Raw genomic sequence first — 25586 nt, forward strand, 5'->3', positions numbered from 1 at the left:
AGTTTTAATTTTATGCCCATAGATTAATAAACATAGTGATAAAAGTTGAAGTTTATAGAGTACTTTAAAGTCAAATTAAGACATGATTGGTCAGACAATTAGCATTATCAACACATATATTATAAAAAGGTATAAAATTATTGCTTTAAAGCATATTCAAAAATGTCTATTGAGAGTTCATTTTATTTAATGAGTTGCTTCAAGTGATGATTTCTGATCCAGTTTCTCACTGAATGTGCAAGTCTACATGTCAAATTTTATATATTCATGGGATTTATCTACAATATTAATACTGAAGATTTTTTATTGAAAAAATGACATTTTCAAAAGAATTAATATTTGGTTTTCAAAAAATGCTTTTGTAATCTGAACATGTAATACTTTTCATGTAATTTGTACTTGTTTACTAGTAAACATACCAAAACTGATATTTTAGCAGTGATTTATATGGTTCTAAAACTTTAACATTAATAAAATAGTGAAATATGATAATAATCTTTGTACAAAAGTATTTAAAGCACTCATATGTATACATTTTAATTAAGCTCTGGCAACTTGCTTCTGTAATTCTGAGTATTTTAAGAAGTACTTTTAGAAATTTTACTAATGGTTTTCAGTCAGAGGCTCTGGGATAATTTCTTTCTTAGAATTAATTAATTAATCATGGAAATCAATTGAATCATACAGACTTGTTTTTCAATGCATAAATCTGTTATAATTTGTTTTACAGTTTCTATTAATGTGTTATGATATAAAACTTCCTTTCTTTGTTCTCTGGTGAACTTTATTAAATAATCAATGCAAAAAATATTTTAAATAGCTATGAGTGGAACATCAAATAGAGACGTGATCATTGCAAAGCTCAAAGCAGAACAATAAATGTGGTCAATTTCCAATTAAACTTGAAAGAGGACAAGGTTTGTTTTCTCCACAACCATGGTTTTTCTCATTCTAGCTACCTTAAATCTAAGTGTGTGGGGGGGCGAGAGAGAAACAGTGTGTGTGTGTGTGTGTGTGTGTGTGTTGTGTGTGAGAGAGAGAGAGAGAGAGAGAGAGAGACAGAGAGAGAGAGAGAGAGAGAGAGAGAGAGAGAGAGAGAGAGAGAGAGAGAGAGAGAGAGAGAGAGAGAAGGAGGAGGAGGTGGAGGAGGAGGAGGAGGAGGAGGAGAATAGCAGCATCTCCAGGCAGGCCATTTCCTATTTGCTGGAAGTTTAGGAAATACTAACTTTGAGACCCTAAGAATTAATTACTCTTCTACAGTTCTTGTACAAAAGTACATGTTACATCCCTTTACACATACAACAGAAAATCAAAGCCACAGCTGAAAGTAAAATGGACATAATTTTAATGGATTTTTTGAAAATTTTTGTGCATTAGATTCAAACAGCAAACTGTGTGCACTCAACTGTTTTCACAATGTTGTCAAGAGATCTGTGTCTTTTTGCCATTTTACACACAATTGTTCATTACAATATGGTATCCACCTGTGGGAATCAGGGGTGTGGCATGGTAAGCAGTGTTGGTAGTGCACCTAGCTTTTATATTATCTAACTTGAAAATATTTCTCTTCTATGATTCCTTTTTCATGATAAAAATAGTTTTCACCAAACGTTGGTGGTGCACACGCACTACCATTCATGCTTGACATCACACCCCTGACAGGAACACATGTTCTTATTTGTTGATAAAAAGTATTACAAAAATTTCCATACAAAAACTATTTTCATAGAAATCTTGCATTTCCACAAATAAACCTGAACATTTTTTGAAAAAAAAACTGCTCAAGAAGTTTTGTTCTTTTAATATTGTGACTATTTGTAAATGCAGTCCACTGCAAAGTTCTATTATGTACTTTTCTATAGATGACAAGTCCTGTTCTTTATTAATGAAATTTGCCCAGGCTCCATAACGGTCTTTATAGCAGGAATGAGACTTTCAGTTGGCAAAACAGAATATCAGAAATAAATCTTCGTCTTCCGTATAACCAGAAACACTGAGTCCTGTTTACAAAGAACCATAATGATTGCAAAACATCATCTTTTAATTAAGACTATCTGAAGCAACTGTTGCTTTTTTATTTCTGGCATAGGTTAGGATAAAGGCTTTGGAGGGACAGAAGATTGTGATGCCTGTGAGTAATTTGAGAAAAAAAATTGCCTTTATAGCTCAATCCATGACAAAAAATATTAAAAAAGAAAAACAAAATGAAGAGAAGTAAAGGATGGTAATCTGCTTTCTGTTCAAATTCTAGGGAATTCTGAAGTGTTTAGTATTACATTTTTTCACATTTGTGAGCAAATATTGTCTGTTCATATGATCATTAGACTGAGTATTGGGGGCTAGGATCACTATCACCTCCATTATCTTAGTGAGGAGACTGTACTGTTTCCTGTAACACTACAGTGTTTGCTGATTCAACACACTTTTATTCTTAAGACGTTTATTGGTTACCCTTTTGGGAACTGGCAATCTCCTGACAATAGTTGAATTTCAGAAGGAGCCTGTAGTTTAACCCTGGACTGCATTTGAAACCAGCCACAACATTTGCATGTAACATTCACTCAAAAGAAGGGAGGAACCCATGATAAACAGTGTAACCCCGTGTGACTTGCTCGATCCATGGTGCTTGTAAGTCAAGTCTGATCACTGCAACTGCTTAGATCACAGAGTCTCTAGTTCATAGACACAGCGGCATGAGGTAACTCATTTTATTTTGCACAGGTTGCATATTTCCACAGGAAACATTCTCGCTAAATTGTTTGGGAAAAAAAGACGACAGTTTGTGCTTGGGTGGCTGGCCTCCCAGCTTCATGCCATGGTTTCTTTACCTGGCAACCTTCTGTCGTTAAATGTGTGCATGTTGATAACTTCTTCTGTTTTCACAATGACTGGGGCCTGTGGCTTATGTTTTAGCCGACGCTGGCACTTCAGGGACATCCTCAGTTCTTCCACCATAGCACTACAGAAGGACCTCTACAGGAGAACACAGAGAGATTGGACATTACAAAACTGATAGACAGACATGATTTTGCAATCATTCTCACAGACTGACCAGCATGCCAGCCTTAAAACATTTAGATTAATTCATGATGATTATATCAAATTATTACATTTTAGTAGAAGACACATAGAATGAGAGTATTACATTTCTGGGCTGGTGTAAAGAATTTTGCCATCACATAGTGAAATAATCTCTCCATTAATAATTTCTGTTATTTAAATAGATTGAATTAGATTTTCTTATGATACTATGGAAAATTGATTATTATATTGATGTCTACCTTAAAGTGTAAATATAAACAAATCTCTACCAGATACTCAATAGTGTTACCTAATTAATTATAATAGAAAATGTATCTTTATGGGTTAGACGATGAGATACACAAATTTTCTCTAAACATTATTTCTCTACTGTTTTTAACTCAAAAACAACAAAATGGTACTTAGACAAACATAAAATATAAACAAAATTTCTGTAATTAAATTACAAGTTTCTCTATTATTATATCTCTACAAAATTGACAGTGACTAGAAACATATATGATACAATCATGAAATGGGAAGCTGTCAAATTTTAAACGCCAAAACAAACATCAGCTGAAATTGATCAATAATGACTTCATAAAAGAAAGGTGAAAAATAGTTTACCCCATGAGAAAAGAATAACCCTGAAATTTCCATTTTACTGGCAATATATTTTCCACAAATTATGCATCAATATCTAGAACTCATTAGTACAGCCTCTGGCTATTCATATTCGAGTCACTAATGTGAAAGAAAATGTTGTTAATCTCTTTCCTCACTTGATTTAAACACACAGATCAGATCCCTGAACAAATTTCACATTATAGTTGAAATTCAGAAGATCTGAGACTGAAATTAACATCTTCTATGTGAAGAAACAAAATGTAAACAACATACATAGGTAGACATTTATGAAAATTCACAGAATTCTAAAAGAAGATATGAAACAGGATGAGATAAAAATAGGTATTTTGAGACATATTGCTGAGTTAGCCTTTGTTGCTTTGCAGTTTATCATCTTAGGATACAGGTTTTAAAAATTATAGTTCATGTGTCTAATGGTTTTAAAACACTTTGCATGTGTAATCTTTTATGACACTCAAAATTATAAGGTATTTAGGCCTCTCTGGGTTGCTACAAAGTAACTCAGAGAAAAAGTGACTTTCAACTGTGTACACCCTGTAAAACAGCCTGACTATAGTTTTGTGATTTTGACATAGCTCTACTGCCTGCATTTTATTTCATGACCATATCCTCACTTTTTCTGAAAGAGTTTTTAAATCTTTGTTTCTTTTGTTGAATCTTTAAAGGTTAAGTCAGTAGAAGATGTGCTTATCATCATATAAGAAACAGGACAAATTCTGTGTCTCCTGTTTTTTCCCACCAAGATTTCTCTGAATGAGTCCCCTTTCCATTGCCTATGTGCCTGTCCCCCTCTGCATCCTTTCTCTTTTCTTCACACATCCCTTTCTGCTTGGGCATCCATCCCTAGCCTGTCTGATCTATGTGCTGTGTCCTTTAAAGCTTAGTGTGACTCTAACCTACTGCTTCAGAATACAATGCAAGTTTCATTCCTGAAAGTTTCTTCCACAGGTTAATTTATCTTCATTCAGTTTAGTTTTATTCCCTCAGTGTGTTGCCCTCATTATCACTCTTTTATCTTTAGTCTCTGGGTTTTTAGTATTCTACTCTCACTGAAGTGTAAAGAGAGTGAATTCTTGTTGTTTACACACATATATGATCTTCCAATAGCAACCCAGTTAACCACAGCTTCACATCACTCCAGTGTTTTTTTTTCTTTTAACAGTGCCTCTGAATACACTGAACAAAGATTTGTTTGCATCTTAGAAGTTTCATAAAATACAATAAAAAACTTTAAGATTTAATAACTTTGAAATAGTAAAAAAATTGATGTATTAGAACTTGTAATGGGTAAAGATTAAACGGTAGTCATGAATTCCCCATGAATTGCAAAATTATTACCTGGAGTTCATTATATGTTAAATTATAGCTTTTGAAATTCATGACATTTTAATTTAAGTCTCTGTATACCACTGACAACTGGTACATTGGAATGGTGTTGCATATTGCTTAATACCTTCTATGAGAAGTATTTATTAACAACATGATGATAATGATGATGAAGATGGTGATGATGACAACACGGTTGAAATGGAAAAATCTGACTCCAAAAGGGGGAAGAAAACATTGTCTTGAGGTAAGATAGTCTTGACACTCTGTTGAAACATTTAATAGAAGAATTGATTAATATAATAGTTAATATGACAGAATTAGACCTTGTTGCCATTGACATTTAAAATTGGCTTAAGATGTGAATGAATTTAAATAATTTGAAAATGGCTTTACTTAATATAGAATTTCCAAATATTAGCTAGTGTTTAACTTATTTTTCAGTTTGATAGTGTAAGCTTCATAACATAACAAAATGTAAACGTTAAATTTCTGCTCAAGAAATTGGCTAAGTTGCTTTTTTCATGGGAAAAATATCAATGTACATATACATTTTATTGGGAAGGATTCTATCTCATTTGTAATAAGACATTTAGTTCTTGGTGTATAGTTCTTGCTTCAGACTATACATTGGTACGTATAAAAATTTTTAAATTAATGTCATCTAGTACCAAATTTACAATGTTAATATAAAACATAGATAAAATATTGCTTCATTTAAATAACCAATCATTTTATCTCTTATAATATTAAATAATTTTAAGTGATATTTATACACTTTAGAACCATATAAAAGTTGTAAATTGTAACCTCATTTCCCAAACAATTATGAAATAAAGAAAACTTTTATCACAGAATTTTAAATCAATCTGTGATCTTTATTATATAATTTTAAATTACCAATTTTACTAATTTCTCTCTGAATGAGCTGAAATTTGCCAGTAGTTTTTTCACCTATCAGTGTCCCATTACCAGAAATATTTTTATTTATGAATAAAGTCACTATAAAACAATAGTTTTTCTTCTTTTTTTTCCTCACTCCAATCTCAAAAGAATTTGATAACCATAAAATTTGAACTAGATTTCTGATTAATTTTACTGATTTCTTAATGTGTTGTCCCCTTCATCTACCTCAAACCTGAACTGAAAATTCACCAAATAGATATGTGTATGTGTCTCTTGTTAAAACCACACGGCATTTTTTGTCAGCCTTCATTCTTTTACTTCATGCTGTTCAAATATTTACGATGATGTTTACCTATTGATTTAATTTCATATCATTCAAGAGAGATAAGTTGCTTTTCTTGTTGCTAAAATTGGGATTTTCTTTTATTTACATTTGAAATGGCTTTAAAATATTCATGTACACTTAATATGACTTCCATAGATTGTCATATAAGAAAAAAAAGGAAGGAATAATAGGAAGTAAAAGGATCAAAGAGGACAAAGCTCAGAGAGGAAGGAATAGAGTGAAAGGAGCAAGAGATGAGAGACAGCAAAGTACCTTGCCTTTCAAAACCTTTTGTTGGGGGTGAAACACAAGTGTTGTGGCCTTCAGTATGAGAAGTTCCTTAGAGTGAAAACAACAGTAAAATGTTTCTTCACATTAAGGTAATAGACTACAAAAAGGAAAAGAAAGGCACAAAGATACTAACCATCATTAAAAACCTCTTTTAGAAAGTTTCAAAAGTTTACTAAACAGTGTCTGGATGGTATGGTGGCACTAACCAAATAGAAGATTCCTGAAAATGAAAATTTAAATCTTTGAGCTGTTAGCATGTATAATTGCATTGAAATAAGTAAAATTCTTCATAAAATTTACTACATTGAATGAATCAACCTATTATGTACATATGTCTATAAATGAAGGGCTTGAAATCTTTTGCATGGCTTATTTGGAAAGCCCTATGTTATATTTTTATTATAAGTGAAATCAAAATCAATACATAAATGATTTAAAATTACCATTGTTCTTTTACCAGAATTAAATTTTCTCCACAACTTAACTTTCTAACCTATAGTAGTATGACTCACAATGTGGAAGAACTCTGATGCACACAATTGTTTTAATATAAGAAATCTGCCTGTAAATATACTCCATATACAACACTGACATATTTGAAGTTTACTTTATGTTAAAACAAGTAGCTAATGAAAATGATCTAGTCTCTTTTTTTTCAAATTTAAATTTATTAACCTCATGTTAAATAAATCTATTTGTCATCTGAAGAAATAATCATATGATATGTTTTACTGTCAAAATATACACTTATGTGACCCATTGTCCTGGTCTAAAAAAATAAAGAAATAATTAAACATTATTCTGCTTTTCATTGAAAAGTGTTTACAATTGTTTTTTGTCTAAAGGAATTGAAAATGTATGGAAATATTTATTAGTCATTTACTCATGAATTGTAAGTCACATACACGAGGATAAATTCAAAACAGTCATTGAGATCAGTTACAGGAAATTATATCACATTAAGTAATTACTAAAGAAATATCTAAAGCATAAGGAAACATGTAAATGTCATGTAATACTTAAATAAGTATTGGTATATTAACAAAATAAATGTCAATTAATATGACCAAATATAACTTCCTCCTGACATATTTGATTGCAATTGGAATCTTTTAAAAAATATCAGCACCTTGTAACTTATGTATCACAATTTTGAATTGACCGAAGATTGGATGAACACAGCAGGAAAGCAATGAAAGAAGAATGTAAATGACTAGGTAAAACACAAATGCTTAAAATTTATAGCTGCTTTGGTCTTAATATTCTGTGTTATTTCTGCTTTTATGAAAAAGTTAGAATATTTACAAATCCTTGTCAGAGGAGAGTTTACACATACAATTTTGAGAGCCCGATTTTGCAGTAATTTTAGAAAATAAAACTAAGCCTTGAAAATTCAAACTCTTTTTCTCAGGTTTACATGTCAATAGTATCAGACTGGAGGCACAAACTTTATTATTTAACTTTCTATCGTTGAATATTTTGATATAGTGCTTGTCTCCCTTGTCTTGAGTTCACTGCCAACTAAGCACTTGACTACTTCTTTACTTACAATTTAAATCTAGCATACTGAAATTATAAATCAAAGAAAAAAAGTATGCAAAAATGAAAAAAACATGGGTAAGAGAATTAAGCAACAAAGCATGCTACACTCAGCCTGGGGTGTTTTATATTAATAAACATATTAATAATTAAAATAATAAAGTAGTCTCAGAAACTTTATTTCAAACAAATTTACCCACTATTTTATATTACAGTTTTTAAGTATAATGAGAGTACAAGCACAGAACTACTCCACCTTTTTACATTTCTTAAGCTTACTTAAACTAGAAAAAAAAAAGAATAAATAAGGGCTGCAAGCTTCAGAAGCTGTTTAGACAGTACAGAAATGTATGCTTCTTAAGGAGAAAGGTGTCGATCATCAAATTCCTGCTAATAGTTTCACAACTAAGGCAGGTTCAGGAAGCTTAAGTACCTAATGTGCCAAATGTATCATGTTATCAGTGATATTATAACAACAAATTACTTTCATATTACAGTTACATGTAAAATCTTGATCTTATTAATTAAGATCTGTTTTTCTTTTAAGAGATTTAACCTTTAAATAACGTTAACAATTGCATATAAAAGTTGGGTCAAACATGAACTGCCTATAGTTGCCATTGTTCAATTGTTCCCACCTCTTCCCTAACCCCTACTGGCCAGGTTTGGAAACTGCAGTTCTTCTCTTGGCCTCAATGTAATCAGTAGTTATAGCTTCCATTTGTAAATAAGATTATTCTTAATAAAAGGCTTTCTATTTGCATACATGTAGGAAATGACAGGTTCTGTTATTACAACATTTAATTTTTAAATTATAAATTCATAAGTTTGTATATTGAGTCAAACCTGAGAAGACTTAAACCAAGTGAGACAAAAGTGAGCTGTGCTCTTATGTCTTCTAAATTATGAAACCAGTCCTTCAAAAATTGGTGACTAAAAATAATTAAACATTATAGAAAGCTTGGAAATCTTAGGGAATATGGTTCAGCATATAAATGCACCTTTCAAGTCTGGTTCTATACCTGGGAACCACATATTAGAACTGCATAGGTTGTCCTCTGACCTCCACATGTACACATAATTGATAAATAAATTTTTTAAAGTGAGTAGGATAAAAAATTGGTAACCTAAAAGTATTCTCAATACAAACAGAATCTGGAGAGGGGCTCTACAACTGAGGATCCTCTCTTCTCTTGAAAAGACCAGAATTCAGTACCCAGAAACCACATCAGGTGGCCCCAGGGCATCTAACCTCTGACCTCCCTGGGTACCTGCATGCACATTGATAGACACCACCCCCACCACACACACACACAAATAAATAAAAATAAATAAAATAATTTTGAAAGAAACAGTTAATACAAAATATTTACATAGTAACAATTAATGAACAATAGGACTTGGATTTGAAATAGAGTGAATAGGGTAATGTGGGAGAGGAAAGGGAGAAATGTAATTTATTGTCTCTAAATTGTAAAAGTCAAAAGAAACAAATAAATAGAATAAACATAATTTCCATGCTCATTTTCTATATTGCGTGGCATTGTTTAAACAGTATTGGATCAGTGTCTCTGGTTGTGGAAAGCATAACTAACTCTGGAGAAACATATATTCTTCTTTACCAACAGTAAGTTCAAGGGGCTTAGAATCTCTCTCTCTCTAACTTCCTTCCTGCCTTCCTTCCTTCCTTTTCTTTTTTTCTTACAGGATGAACTATGTTTTAAAACCTGTAAAGCTAATCAAATGGACCCAAGAAACAAGCAGGGGTAGTAATCCTAATATCTAACAAAATAGACTTTAAAATAAAATCAATCAAAAGAGATGAAGGAGGTCATTACATACTCATCACAGGTGAAACCCACCAAGATGAAGTGTCTATCCTGAACATCTATGCCCCAAATACAAAGGCATCCACATTCGTTAAAGAAACATTATTAAAACTTAAATCTCATCTAAAGCCCACACAGTTATAGTGGGAGATTTCAAAACACCACTCTCACCACTAGACAGGAATACCAGACAGAAACTCAACAAAGAAGCAAAGGGTCTAATAGAAGTAATGACCCAACTGGGATTAACAGATATCTATAGAACATTTCATCCACATAAAAAAGAATATACCTTCTTCTAACCACCACATGGAACCTTCTCAAAAATCGACCACATACTTGGCAACATATCAAACCTCAGCAGCTACAAAAAAATTGGAATAACTCCATGCATCTTATCAGACCACCATGCTTTAAAATTAGAATTCAACAACAACACAAATTGCAGAAAACCTACAAACTCATGGAAATTGAATAATGCTCAACTGCACCATCCCTGGGTCAAAGAGGAAATAAAAAGAAATTAAAGACTTCCTCAAATTCAATGAGAATGAAGACACAACATACCCAAACCTATGGGACACTTTGAAAGCAGTGCTACGGGGGAAGTTCATAGCACTGAGTGCTCACATGAAGAAAAAGGAGAACAGTTATACCAGAGAATTAACCTCACAGCTGAAAGCTCTAGAACACAAAGAAGCAAAATCCCCCAGGAGGAGTAGATGCCAGGAAATAATCAAATTGAGGATTGAAATCAATAAAGTAGAAACCAGGAAAACAATACAAAAAATCAATGCAACGAAGAGTTGGTTCTTTGAGAAAATCAACAAGATAGACAAACCTTCGTCCAAACTTACCAAACAGCAGAGAGTGAACACGCAAATTAACAAAATCAGAAATGAAAAGGGGGACATAACAACAGACTCTGAGGAAATCCAGAGAATCATTAGGTCATACTTTAAAAACCTATACTCCACAAAATTTGAAAATTTAAAGGAAATGGATGACTTCCTGGACAGCTATCATTTGCCAAAACTAAATCAAGAACAGATAAGCAATTAAATAGACCTATAACCCCTATGGAAATAGAAGCTGTCATCAAAAGTCTCCCAACCAAAAAAAGTCCAGGTCCAGATGGCCTCAGTGCAGAATTCTACCAGAAATTCAAAGAACAGCTTATACTCATTCTTCTCAAAGTGTTCCACACAATAGAAACAGAAGGGTCTTTGCCAAACTCTTTCTATGAGGCTTCAATAACCTTGATCCCCAAGCCACACAAAGATACAACTAAGAAAGAGAACTTCAGACCAATATCCCTCATGAACATTGATGCAAAAATACTCAATAAAATACTGTCAAATCGGATCCAAGAACACATCAAAACAATCATTCAGCACGATCAAGTAGGTTTCATCCCAGGGATGCAGGGATGGTACAACATACGAAAATCCATCAACATAATCCACCATATAAACAAGCTGAAAAACAAAAATCACATGATCATCTCACTAGATGCTGAAAAAGCCTTTGACAAAATCCAACACCCCTTCATGATAAAGGTCTTGGAGAGATCTGGGATAACAGGGACATACTTAAACATAATAAAAGCTATATACAGTAGTCCAACAGCCAACATCAAACTAAATGTACAGAAACTCAACGCAATTCCTCTAAAATCAGGAATAAAGAAGGCTGTCCACTCTCTCCATATCTTTTCAACATGGTACTTGAAGTTCTAGCTATTGCCATACGACAACAAAGGGGGATCAAGGGGATACAAATTGGGAAGGAAGAGGTCAAACTTTCACTGTTTGCAGACGATATGATAGTTTACATCAATGACCCAAAGAACTCTAACAGGGAACTCTTACAGCTGATTAACACCTTCAGCAAAGTGGCAGGCTACAAGATCAACTCAAGAAAATCAGTAGCCCTACTATATACAGATAATAAAAGGGCTGAAAGAGAAATCAGAGAAACATCACCCCTTACAATTGCCACAAAAAATATAAAATACCTTGGGGTAACACTAACCAAACAAGTGAAAGACCTGTATCGTAAGAACTTTGAATCTTTAAAGAAAGAAATTAAAGAAGCCCTCAGAAAATGGAAAGATCTCCCATGCTCTTGGATAGGTAGGACCAATGTAGTAAAAATGGCAATCCTGCCAAAATCAATCTACAGAGTCAATGCAATCCCTATTAAAATACCAGCACAATTCTTCACAGACCTTGAAAGAACAATAATCAATTTTGTATGGAAAAACAAAAGACCCAGGAGAGCCAAAACAACACTGTTCAACAAGGGAACGTCCGGAGGCATCACCATCCCTGACCTCAAGCTCTATTATAGAGCTATAGTCCTGAAAACAGCTTGGTATTGGCACAAAAATAGACAGGTAGGCCAATGGAATCGAATTGAAAACCCGGGTATTAACCCACACACATACAAACATCTGATCTTTGACAAAGAAGCTAAAAATATACAATGGAATAAAGAAAGCATCTTCAACAAATGGTGCTGGCATAACTGGAGACTGGCATGTAGAAGAATGCGGATCGATCCATGTTTATCACCATGCACAAAACTTAAGTCCAAATGGATCAAAGACCTCAACATAAATCCAGCCACACTGAACCTCTTAGAAGAGAAAGTGGGTGGTACCCTTGAACGAATTGGTACAGGAGACAGCTTCCTGAACATAACACCAGTAGCACAGACAGTGAGATCAACAATTAATAAATGGGACCTACTGAAACTGAGAAGCTTCTGTAAGGCAAAGGACACAGTCAGCAAGACAAAAAGGCAGCCCACAGAATGGGAAAAAATATTCACTAATCCCACATCTGACAGAGGGTTGATCTCCAAAATTTACAAAGAGTTCAAGAAGCAAGTCTCCAAAACACCAAAGGACCCTATTAAAAAGTGGGCTGCAGAACTAAATAGAGAGTTTTCAATAGAGGAGTCTAAAATGGCTGAGAGGCACTTGAGAAAGTGCTCAACATCCTTAGCCATCCTGGAAATGCAAATCAAAACAACTCTGAGATACCATCTCACTCCTGTCAGAATGGCTAAAATCAAAAACACCAATGACAATTTATGCTGGAGAGGATGTAGTGAAAGGGGGACACTCCTCCATTGCTGGTGGGAGTGCCAACTGGTTCAGCCACTTTGGAAATCAGTATGGAGATTCCTCAGAAAAATGGGAATAAACCTACCACATGACCCAGCAACTCCACTCTTAGGCATATATCCAAAAGATGCCCATTCATACAACAAAGATGTCTGTTCCACTATGTTCATAGCAGCTTTATTTGTAATAGCCAGAACTTGGAAGAAACCTAGATATCCCTCACCCGAAGAGTGGTACATCTACACAATGGAGTACTATTCAGCAGAAAAAAATAATGGAATCATGAGATTTGCAGGATAATGGATGACACTAGAAGAAACCATCCTGAGTGAGGTAACCCAGTCACAAAAAGAGAAACATGGCATGTACTCTCTCATATATGGATTTTAGACATAGATCTGTGGAGTGCCAGCCTACAATCCTATGGCCAGAGAGTCTGGGAAACAGAAACTTCATTTAGTGGCTGATCGAAGAAGAGGCAGACTCCCTTGGTTAAGTACTGAGCTGAACTCAAGAAAGCCAGTAACAGAGAGGGAGGACTGATGATCAAAGGGATTAAGACTGGGCTGGTTTAACCCCCAGAAACAGCTGACCAGATAAAGGTTAACTCTTGAATCCCAGGCATCAGCCTGGGAATCCAGCATGGGACTGATCAAGACCCCCTGAATCTGGGTGTCAGTGAGGAGGCCTAGGGAATCTATTGAGCCTTGGGCAGCAGATCAGTACCCATCCCAAGTATACACACGGACTTTGGACTCCCATAGAACAATGTGAGGTGCACTCTCACCCTGAACTCTTGGGGAAGGGTCTAGGGAGGAGGGGAGGGATAGGGAGAGGTACCTGGAACTGGCTTGTGAAGCAACCTCGTTTCTTATCTAAATTTAAACTGGAAAATAAAATATAAAAAAAAAAGAAAAAAAAAGCTAAAAAAAAAACCTGTAAAGCTACTTTTTTAAAGGTAGAATAATTATTCGTCAAGGTCCATCCTTAATTTTAAAGTGTAGTTCATAATGATAAAGAAGGTAGTCTATTATTATCAAATAATAGGAATGGATTAACTAATTTGGAATATTAGTGAAGAACATGAATATAAACATGCTGTTTTACAGAATTCACTTTTACATAAATGACATTTTTAAAAGCATATTATTTGGGAAATAGAAGAACACCCAACTTTTAGACAGTGACATAAAAATCATAGGAAATACACTGCTTATTCAGGTTGTTCTCAATTGTAGCTTGTGTTCTATGTAAGTGTAAATTTTCCAACTGAAATGTCTTCCATTGAACATTATCCTAGATGTTCTAACTTTTGAAAATAAAATTCAGTTGAACTGTTTCCACTAATTGTAGCTACTTAAAAGTGTAGATGCTTGTATTTTATTTAGGCATCACTTATAGACAGTAAATGTTAGAATATTTCTTAGACTGTTTTGCAAGACTTTTATCAATATACAAATTATTATAATAATCCTTACTTCTGTTATAACAATTCTTCGAAACTCTGAAGTAATACATGATTATTATAAGAAAATTAATTGTCTTTTAAAAACAAAACATCTTTTGACCTGAAAATTTAAATAACTCAGATTTCCTCTTACCAGAAATCAAACCAAGCAGTTGAAATTTCTTGTGCCTCTAGTCCTTATATTTACAGCTTTCTTCTATATTTATTATAACTATAAACAAAAACTTTCTGTGTATACACAAACATTTTATTTTAATTTCTTGGAAAAATATAACTTAGTAATTCTTGTAGAGAATTGACTGTGTTCTCTGTTAGCAACAAGTACATTGACAGAAATAGACTATGACTGGAACAATTGTTTCTCATACTTTCATGATACCATATATTCCCAAAAGGTAGGTGAAAATTTGGCACATTCATGTTTCCAAGGTAGAATACACAAAATATGATTTTAATACCTTGGTATCCACTTTTAGATTATACTTTTCAGACACATTAACTAACTTTAGTCTATGGTTAAAATGATAAAGTAATTACTTGGGGCATCATTTTGTGTTTCTATGTCAAAGAACTCAGTAATTTTTTTTTTGATTTTGTTTTTGGAGACAGGGTTTCTCTGTATTGTTTTTGGAGACTGTACTGGAATTCCCTCTGTAGACCAGGCTGTCCTCGAAATAACAGAGATCCATCTGCCTCTGTCTCCCGAGTGCTGGGATTAAAGGCTAACGCCAGCAACGCCCGGCTAGTGCCACCAACTCAGTAATTTATATACAATAAAAACAACGTGCAGATGAAAATACATTTAAATTGCACAATGAAGAAAATATTTCTATAAATAAGCCAAATAACAAATATCAAAGTGCTTGCTATTATTATTGCTGGAAAACAAAATAATGCAGAATTATGCCCACCCTTTAAAGAATGGAAAACTCAAAATAGTTAAAACATTATTTTATGCATGAGTTATTCAAGCTACAAATGATTTTATAAAAATTAAACTCCTTAAAAATGAAACCAATTATCATAGTTAAAAGAGAATCAAAATTCTTTCAAATGTTTGTAAATGCATTTATTTTTAATTGTCTGGATATATTTTTTTGTATATCTGTCTGTGTATTTTATGCTTGCTGCCCATGAATTACAGAATAAGATCTTGGAGTTATCTAGATCTGGATTTACTGATGGTCCTCAGACACCATTTGTGTGTTGGGAATAGAACCCCAAGTCCTCTGCAAGAGCAATAAATGTTTTTAACTACTGCAATATCTGTTCAGCTCTGAGAATCAAAATTATGTTTGTTAAGCTGCTCTATTCAGTTATAACGAGCTTTGTAAATATGCTCTAAAACATGGGTATTGTCTGAGAAAGGCAAGCATTTCTTTTGAGTGTTTATTAAAATGCAATAGTTCCTGGAATCTTAGACAACATTTACAACATCTATAACATCAAAGAAAATATAATCCAAAAATTAATTATACCTACTTATAAATTATTTATTCAGACAAATAAAACCTTTTTTATACTTCCAAGTATTCAAGTAAAATATTGGAAAATAAAGAAAAATAAAATTTATTTATCTCAGAAATTAACAAAAATGAAAATAAATTTTGGATGCATTAGTATTTATATCAATATTAAATTGTTACTTTGAAAACTGGTATGCCATTGAATAGTTATATGAAAATGAAATTCATAATTTAAAATCATTAAAGTCCACAAGTTTGAGTTTCTTCTTTCGTTTTTATCTAGCCTTCCTTTTGTTTAACATAAAACATGAAAAATATAAAAAAAACATATGCACGTTCAATAACTTTGGTTTTAAATTATATTTTAGAAGAGGATATTTCAAAAACAATTTTCTGTCTTTAAATGATAGGTACTATTATAACTTAATTATTATCATTAAAGATGAGAATTTACATAGGCTATTACATGTTCATAAATTTTAACTATGCAGTTGGTATTTAACTAGGGTTCGTGTAAATTTTTATTACAGTTCATTCAGACAAGTACGTTTTTCCTTTGTAAAATATTGTATATTGAATGAAGGTGATGTGGAAGAGGAATGTGACAATGTAGCACGTTGGGGATGGATTATTGAATGATAACCTTTCTTTTCTTCAACATGTAAAACAATTCATTGCAGATATGTTTTCTTAATATTAATAGGGAAGCTTCACAATTATTTACTTTTATTTTAAAATCATTAGTAAAATCTTAGCTAAAGTGATGATAAATGAACAATAAAGTATGATTTGTTTGTATATTTGCATACATATTGATACAGTTCACAGTTAAATCCAGAAATAGGCTTAATAATATTAAAGTGCTGCAGAAACTATTGGGAAACTTTACTATGAAAAATGAACAAATTAAAACTGAACTTAAGATATCACAATAATTAGTAGGCATCAATGCTAATAAATCAATTAATCACTTAATCTAACATATTGAATTACATAGAAACAGTAATATCCCCCATTGTATATATTTACAAATAGGTTTCTGTAATTAGTTTTATTAGTAAGTTAGTGATAATGAGATAGTAGCTGTGTTAGACAGATCAGGTTAAGAGAATTATAGATAGAAAATAGATATATTTAAAATAATTAGGTAGATTATAGACACATATATACATATACAGATACATAGATACAAACATGATAGATAGATAGATAGATAGATAGATAGATAATAGATGATAGATGAATTGCTTAAGAATCTGAAGATTTTAAAAGGTGGTGTGAGGTAGTTCTCTTAAAGTATGCAAAAGTATAATTTGAAGAAAGACATCCATATTGAAACAAGAAACATAAGTGAAATAATGTGTTAAGAAGTAAGAGAGCTGTGATAGGATAAGTCATAAATAAAATATAGTCAGATTTAATATTTGAGCATTTTTTAATATGAGAAAATTCAGCTTCTACCTGTCATGATGTGGGGAGGAATACTGTAAATAATGTAATGTACAGCTAAATATAAATAATGTGCAAGTCACATTTATTTTCATTACAGTATTGAAACACACCTATGTCTTGCAGAAACAAGCTTATGTCAAGTGACCAGACACATTATCTCCTATGGAGAGGGAACCTTTCTGGACAATTAAATGTGTAGTCCAATTACCTGTTCTAAAATGAATGGACTGAAGGAAATATTCAGAGGAATAAAAGAGACGATGTTCACTACAGTCAAAATGAAAAGTTTAACTCTGGGAAACCAAGATTAACTTAATGTGGCCAGGGGAATATGCTAACTGGAGATAAGCTGAAATCCCGCTGACATGGCCATGGACAGGTGCTACAGGTTCTCATGCAGAACTAGAGAACCTTGGGCCCAATAAAGAAGCAATTTAGAGACTGTATGATAGTCAGTATATATAGCCAACGTTCATTTACAATCAAGACAGTTGCTCTCCCAGCTACTGGCACTATATGTTAATTTGTTTCATAATTTTTTAAACGTCATGTTAAGGCCACAGATTGCTGAAATAAAGTATCGGAAGAGTTTTAGTGACTTAGTTAGAGGTGATAACACCTAACAAGATTTATTTTCAAGATTAAATAACCACACCCCTTAAAATTTAATAAAAATAAATGACATTTTAATAGTTAAAGACATAACTCAGATCAAATGAAGAAACATCTACGGATAATGAAAATGCAATACCAATAGTGTCTAGATTCAATTTGTTTTATTTTAATATTAAGATAGGCTTAAGAGTATCTTTACACATGGATAGTTAGACATTCTCACTAGAAAATCCAATATTCTTTCATAAATATAGGATTTATTTTTGACGTAATCAAATATCAGTTATTGGCAAATTATTGAAAAAAGTTAATTGATGCCTTGTTGAGATTATTCATTGGGCATTCCTTTACACATGCTTTCAAAGCTATTTTAACACCATAAAAAGAAGCACAGTATCGAGAGCGAACTTAAATGTAACCAACTCAAATTAACATAACAGAATTTGGCTTACCCGGGTTACCAGAAACAGTCAATCTTAATGTTGTAAGGAAATAAGCTGTAGGGATGTCTGGAAATTTCAATATTTACATATTTCTATGTCAGATAGAATAGGGTTATCAAATATCCATTTGTAAAAGATGGATAAAGGTATCTAAGTACTATAATCAATTAAAAATTTAAACACATGTATTCAAATTTTTGGGTCAAGAGTGGGTCAACAATTATAATACAAACCATTCAAGTCAAAAGAAGTTAATTGTCAACTATAATTTTACAAAAATAGTTTCTGATATATGTATTCAAAGACTATTAGCAGTATAAATTTTACATATTTTACAGTTTGATATTATATTTTTAAATAACATTTTTTCTTATTTTTGTACTTTTACCAATAAAATTTAATAAATTTTGCCAATAGTAAAGAATAATCCCTTACTCTTATACAATTACTAAATAGCTAAAAAAATATATTACTATTAAGCAAAAAGCCAGGATGATTATATACAGAAAAATAAATAAAGCACTGGAAGATAGAAAAAAATGTTGCTCATTTCATTTCCAGACTTATAAATATGCATACAGAGATGATGTGTGCTATCTGTGTTATTTTCATGGTTTTCTCAATATTTATAGAATTACAGGGAACGCTAAATATAGAAATATAAAAGGTAAGTGATCACAAACTTTTCACCAAGAATAAAAAATGTGTCTCTTAATCTACTAAATATATTAAGAAAAATTATATTAAAACTTTTGTGGTTATACATATTTCATAAAGACTTTGAATAGAGTAAAAGGATCATTAAAAATATACAGTGACAAATCATAATATATGCACATATTTAGTAATTTAGAAGATTAGCAATAGTTTTTATAATGCAAGCTAAGATATCCTAATAATAATTATAATAAATCTACTGAAGTTAAATTTATTTACTATGAACCTTTAAATTACTATGTGTTTCAAAACCCGTGATTGTTTTGACAAAGTATTTATATTTTTCTAATACAATTTATGATTTTTATTCGCTCAGTAATTGTACCTCTTCTGTGAGTCCAACAGCAATAAACTCCAAGCAAAAAACTTCTCCTTGTTTAGTCCTTAATAAGATAGACATATCTTCAAACTACTAAGTAAACATTTACTAATAAATTTAAAGACTATGATGATGATCATGTGCCTTTGTGAAATATATTAATATATATCACAAAGTATATATTTTAGTTATACAATGAATGGTATGAGACAATTCACAGCCACAGCTCAAGGCATTTCTCGTGGTTTGAAATAGAGAAATTATTACTTGTGTTTTATCATAAGAAAAATAAGTGTTTTAAATCGCAAAAATGTGACATTTACCTTTTCCAATTGAGCGTTTTTTTTGGATTTGTATAAAAACTCTCCCACTGCCACAAAAACTGAGAGCACCAAGCCGGCTGCCAGGACAATGAAGATACCACCAATATTCTGAACCCCTAGGGCACTGGCCTCCTTGCTTTCCTCCTCTGGGCAGCCATTGCCCCGCCACCACTTCTCCTTCATCATGTGCAGCTTGCCTTCCTCCTGTAGCTGAAGAATTGCTATGGTGATTTTGTCTCGATATGGTGAACCTGAGAAAAAAATGAGTGTATGTTAACAATTCAAGGAAAACAGAGATTCACAATTAAAGATCATGAGTGGAGAATACACGTTTTACAAATACTTCCTAGCATCAACTTTCATTTTCAGTAGAGAAAGCAACACAGAAATTCACAATAATCAAAAGTCTTATAGGATAACTGCAGCAAGCAGGCTTTCTAGACATTTTTTACTGTATAATCTTTGTACAGAATGATGGGAATTTAGATTATAAAGTCTAGCATGATATTTTATTTGTGAGACAATAACTCACTGCATCTAAAAGACAGACCTAGAGTCTTGCATAACCAGTAAAATAGTAAACAGGAAGTCACTAAGGGAAATTGCTAGAGTACAAAAATCATAGTTTCATGTTAGGAACCAATTCTACACTGAGAATGAAGGATGGATGAGACAGCAATATTCACATCTAGGAATGTTGTGGAAGATGACGTCTCTACATTTACAGTAGTAAGTTAAGCTTGCTGTGATTAGCAGACAAGTTTCCATGGCATTCCCTACTGTGTGGATATAGAGCATTTGTTTTTGCTGTTTTGATATCAAAAAATTTCATTGGCTCCTTAGGTTTGACTCTAAAACCATTATTATAGCATTGCTATTTATAATTTCAGGAGTCTGTGACCAAATTGTGTTAATATATATTAATTGTTATTAATATTCTTAAGTTTTGGGTAGTATTCCTTCCAGTAGAAACAACAATATAAACAAAATTTAGTATTTGTTCTTATGAGTATACACATATATTAGCAACTACATAGTAAGTACAATTTTGGTAATAGTATGCCCAGAACACAGGAGGAAATATCAAAAAATCTACATCCTTCATCGTCTGTCACAAAAAATTTGTTTTGTTTATTCCTACCAAAAGGCTTGCTTCTAAAATTTCTTCCAAAAACACAATATTTTATGTTCTTTGGATATGGGCACAGATTCCCCTATAACATTTTTCTGCTTACAAAATAAAAGTTAAATATTTACATTTCAAGTCAGTGCTGTAAATGATGATTTGTCTAAATATGTTTCTACTTATATATCTCTTAGCAAAATAAAGGAAATCTTAGGCATGACCATATAATATGCTGTTGAAAATGAAGGATAAAGTTGGGCACAGAGGTATACTGTGCTCCCAGCCCTTGGGGATGTAGAGACAGGTACATCAGGAATTCATCATCATTTCTAGCTACAAAATAAATTCAGACTCAGTCTGAGTCAAAAGGTTCCCATATACCATCACAAACATCACAGGCTTTTCCTATGCAGTGGGTTACCCTCAACAGTGAGGCATTACTGTTAAAAAGTACCACATATTTGTTTCATAGAACATTTCCTTTGAATATTTACAAATATCAATAGCAGTGAGAAAGGAATGTAATCAATGACAGTGAATAACTGATATTGAATTATTAACTACCACTGATTTAAGTGTGTCACTGAGAGTTAGCTTTGAGTGCTGCATCCTCTGCCGCAGCCTGTGTCTGAGAACATGTGGAGGGTGTCGGGATTGACAACACAGAGACTTATTCAACGATGTAAAGAGCCCCAAAAAAGGCTCAAGAAAACTTCCCAAGAAAGTCCTCCCTCCAGAAAAGCTTCTGCACTCTCCTCTACCCTGGCTGGTTCTACTCTGACACCAAAAACTGATCTGTGTGTGTCAGAAGAGGCGGTTAGTCTTTGGACAAGGTCGAGGTCAGGGTGGTTCCTGTGGGCAAGCCCTTTCCAGGAACTTATTGCCCCGGGCATTGTATTGTTTTTAGTAAACATGTTTTTAGTAAACATTGTCTTACAGCTGCCTACTCCCAGGCCGATGGGGAAGTGGGTCTCTGCTCAAGGTCTGGTGTCCCCACATTTGAGATTTCAAAAGTTAATGACATTCTTAGTTAGCTTTCTCTGACTCATGCTTATTGATAAAGATGTAAGACCTGTCCTTTCATTAATTGTTAATACATTTATATGAGTATATGTGTATTTTACTAAATACAGCTGTCTCAGTCTGTATGATATTAGTAAGTTTTTGGATAAAGAAGTCATGAATTTGAAAGGGAACAAAGAGTTTACAGGCTGGTTGAAGGGGGGAAAAGGAAAAGAGAAATATAACAACATTGTAAACTCAAACTAAAAAGCTGAGTGAGGTGTTGTATGCTCTTAATCCCAGCACCTGGAGGCAAAGTCAGTCAGATCTCTGAGTGGGCAGATATGGTATACAAAGTGAGTTCCAGGACAAACATGGCTACACAGAAAATGCATGCCTCAGAACGACACATAAAAATAAATAAATGGGAAAAATGGAAAAATAAAAATTAAACAGACTTTACACATTAATTTTTCAAAAAGAGTTATGACCTGTAACCCCTGTATGAGTGCCATGCCAGCCTGTCTGCTGTCTTTTTGCCTGCTACGATGACCTTGGACTTTATCCATCTTCAACCATGAGCTTCAAACTAAACATTTTCTTCTATAAGTTGTCTTAGTAATGATGTTTTAGATAACAATAGAAAAGAAATTAAAACAAGGGTTTAAAAATCAATTATGCCAGATGGTGGTGGCACAAGCATTTAATCCCAGCACTAGGGAGGCAGAGGCAAGTGGATCATTATGAATTCAAGGTCAACCTGGTCTACAGAGCGAGAACCAGGACAGGCTCCAAAGATACCAAGAAAACCTGTCTTGTAAAACAAAAAAATAAAATAAAATAAAATATTTTTTTCTTTGACACACAACATGTTGTTCTTTATAGAGGATTTCTATCAGGGGCACAAGCTAAAGTCAAATGTAGATTGAAATAACATTGAGTAAAGATATCTCAAAGGCATACTTAGATCAAAGAACAAGAGTGATTTAATTCATGTGCATAACCTCACACTTAGAAACAACAAAGTACACAGATAAATAGTCATAAACTTTGGTCAAGTACTAGTTGCAGAGTGTGATGGTTAATGTCAATTATTAGCTTGAGAAATATAGAATCATTTGGGAGCTGGGCTTTTGAGTCTACCTGTGGTCTATTATCTTGGTTGCATTAATGAAGGAAGACCCATCTTCTATGGGTAGGGATCATGGACTGTATAAGATATACAAAGAGTATTTTCTCACTGTTGGTGTGGTGTGACCTGGTACTCCTGCTGCCCTGATTTCCCCCATGGTGATGGAATTGTCAGCTAAAATAAACCTTTTCTTACTAGTTTTATTTTGTCAAGGTATTCTATCAAATCAACCAAAAAACTGCAAAAATGTACTAGATCAACATATAACTTGAAAGAATGGAGCTGAGGGCATGAGGGTAACCTTAGAGGATCTGAGAAGTCACTTTAGTACAAGGCTTTTTGCACAAAAGTAGCAAGTTCTCAACTTCTCACTATGCAACCCTGATTGGACCTCAAATAATTTACATGAACCTGATTGGCCTCAAGCCATAGAGATCCAGTTGCCTTTGCCTCTCAAGTACTGAAAACATATAAATGAACCTGTCCTTGTCTCCCAAGTACACCATGCCCAGCAAACAATGTAATTTTTGAAATTTTCTCACCTTTAATTTGAAAACAACATAGTAACTCATAAATGTGTCTACATAACAAATTATCTCACATCTGAAAAATGACACCTCAAATGTATAAAAAGCAGATGACCACAAATGAATGAAACAAGACAGAGACAAGTACCTGGGACACCTCATTGTCTACAGTTACAGATGTCTTTAGTTTCACTTTCATTTGAACTGTATGGTAGTTTCATTAAACGTTTTCTTTTAGAAGAAAAGAAACACTTCCTGAAAACAAAATTAGTATCCGTAGCTTCATAGTGAAAATTCTAATCACTAGTTCATTTTATATTCTTCCTCTCTTGGGACTTTTCTTAGTTATGCATGGTCTCCAGTCTGAATGGAACTTTGTTGTTTTGAAATTATTTCTTTGCAAATTAACAAAGTATATGCTTTTCCCCTAGTTTACATAAGAAAGGAGGGAAAGATGGACAAGCAAAGAAAGATGGAGACATAAGAAGGAAGGTATAGATGTGTATTTACCCCATGGAAGTGATTTGATCTCTGAGATACTTAATATTTGAAGTGTAAAAAGGAGTCCTCAAGAAGGTATTGAGAACATTTCAGTCTGTGACCAGACCGTCTAAGCACACCTGAACTTATCTCAGCTGAGCCTGGTGAGGATATGGATGGCAGACTACTGTAAGTGTAATGACAGTGAATGCATGCACGTAGAAAAATTACATAGGTCTTTGATTTAGCATTTAATCAGCTACAAAGTTATTCATAACACCTCAAATATTAAATTTTTATGAAGTAAATTTATGTGAAATAATTACTTTATTTTTAAAAATATATTCAAATATTGTAATAAAGTCTTGGTAAGTGTAAACAAATTATAAATTATGTCTTTAACTTATGAGTTTATTGTGACTCCTTGCTTTCTCTCTTCCTCCCTTCCTTCCTTGTGTCCTTATTTCCATCCTTCCTTACTCCCCTCATTGTTTCTCTTTCTTCCTCTATTCCTGCCTGCCCATTTCTTTGAGTTTTAACACTCTTTTTCTTGTCCTTTGTTTCTTTTCCTCACCATTCCTTTTTTTCCCATCCCTGGTCTTCACATTTATATTTTCCAATAATCTTTTCCTTTTGTTCCAGTACTGTCTCTTCTTTATACTATTCTCTGTGCTTTCCTTGTATATAACTAACAGCATGCATAGTCTATTCCAAAGTATAAGACTTCAGGACGTAATCCATTTTATTACTTACTATAATAGTGCTCTCTAATTCTCTGTGCAAGCAGATTTTTTCCTCATTCTTTCCTTGCATCTCAATAATAATAGAGTAACATTGAGATAAATGAGACCTCATATGACTTGATGCTGTCAGAGTCATACCAATAGGAAGGTAGGCTTTCTTCATGGCACCTTCTAATAGCTGTTATGTTTTAAGAAAAATAAGCCACATTGAGTACATCTCACAACGGACATTCTAAGTGTTTCTTATATTCATCATGTAGCCTGGGTTGGCCTCTAACTTATAACTCTTGAGTTCTCTGTTTCTTCCAAAGTTGCTAAGATCACAGGCACGTATTTCTCTTTCCTTTTAAAGTAGGAATTGATATTGACTAATTAAAAAGATCAGAAACGAGGTAATATTTTCCATGAATATTTTCTTTTACAATTCAAAGTGATGTTTCTCAAACGTAATCTTGACTCATATTTTTTTGAAATATCACTGATATTTCATTTTTAAGTGATATGTAAATGACAGAGTCTTGATTACTGTGCCAAATGTTAATTCACATTAAGGGTTAGCAAAAATAAAAATTTATATCTATGGATTACAAAGCAAACAGAAAAATATTTATATTATGTAAGGGTTTTTATGTTGTTCTCTATCTCTTAATGAAGGTTACCATTTGACCTAAATTCTATGGGTTTAATATTCTCTTCCTCAGAGTCAAAGTTCTTTGGTGCATGACATATACATTATATTCCTATATGTTTATGCA

The 25586-nt window shown here is 32.9% G+C and overlaps 1 protein-coding gene across 5 annotated transcripts in view; it reads right to left on the minus strand.

The window, feature by feature from the left end:
* Nucleotides 1-1328: 1328 nt before the first annotated feature.
* Nucleotides 1329-25586, minus strand: part of Grik2 (glutamate ionotropic receptor kainate type subunit 2) — a 581876-nt gene continuing 557618 nt past the window's right edge. For 2 of the 5 annotated variants that reach the window (XM_005070409.4, XM_040733252.1), the window contains exons 16-17: nt 19822-20072; nt 1329-2973 (exon numbers count right to left, since the gene is read on the minus strand). In XM_005070409.4, the coding sequence (XP_005070466.1) occupies nt 2809-2973; nt 19822-20072 (416 nt within the window). In that variant the 3' untranslated portion in view covers nt 1329-2808. Of the gene's footprint in view, nt 2974-5122; nt 5262-6650; nt 6738-19821; nt 20073-25586 lie in introns of those variants that run through there. The other 3 variants (XM_005070410.4, XM_040733253.1, XM_040733254.1) reach the window with 3 other exon arrangements.

This window comes from Mesocricetus auratus, unplaced genomic scaffold (assembly GCF_017639785.1).
Source record: "Mesocricetus auratus isolate SY011 unplaced genomic scaffold, BCM_Maur_2.0 Super-Scaffold_100029, whole genome shotgun sequence".
Taxonomy (NCBI): Eukaryota; Metazoa; Chordata; class Mammalia; order Rodentia; family Cricetidae; genus Mesocricetus; species Mesocricetus auratus.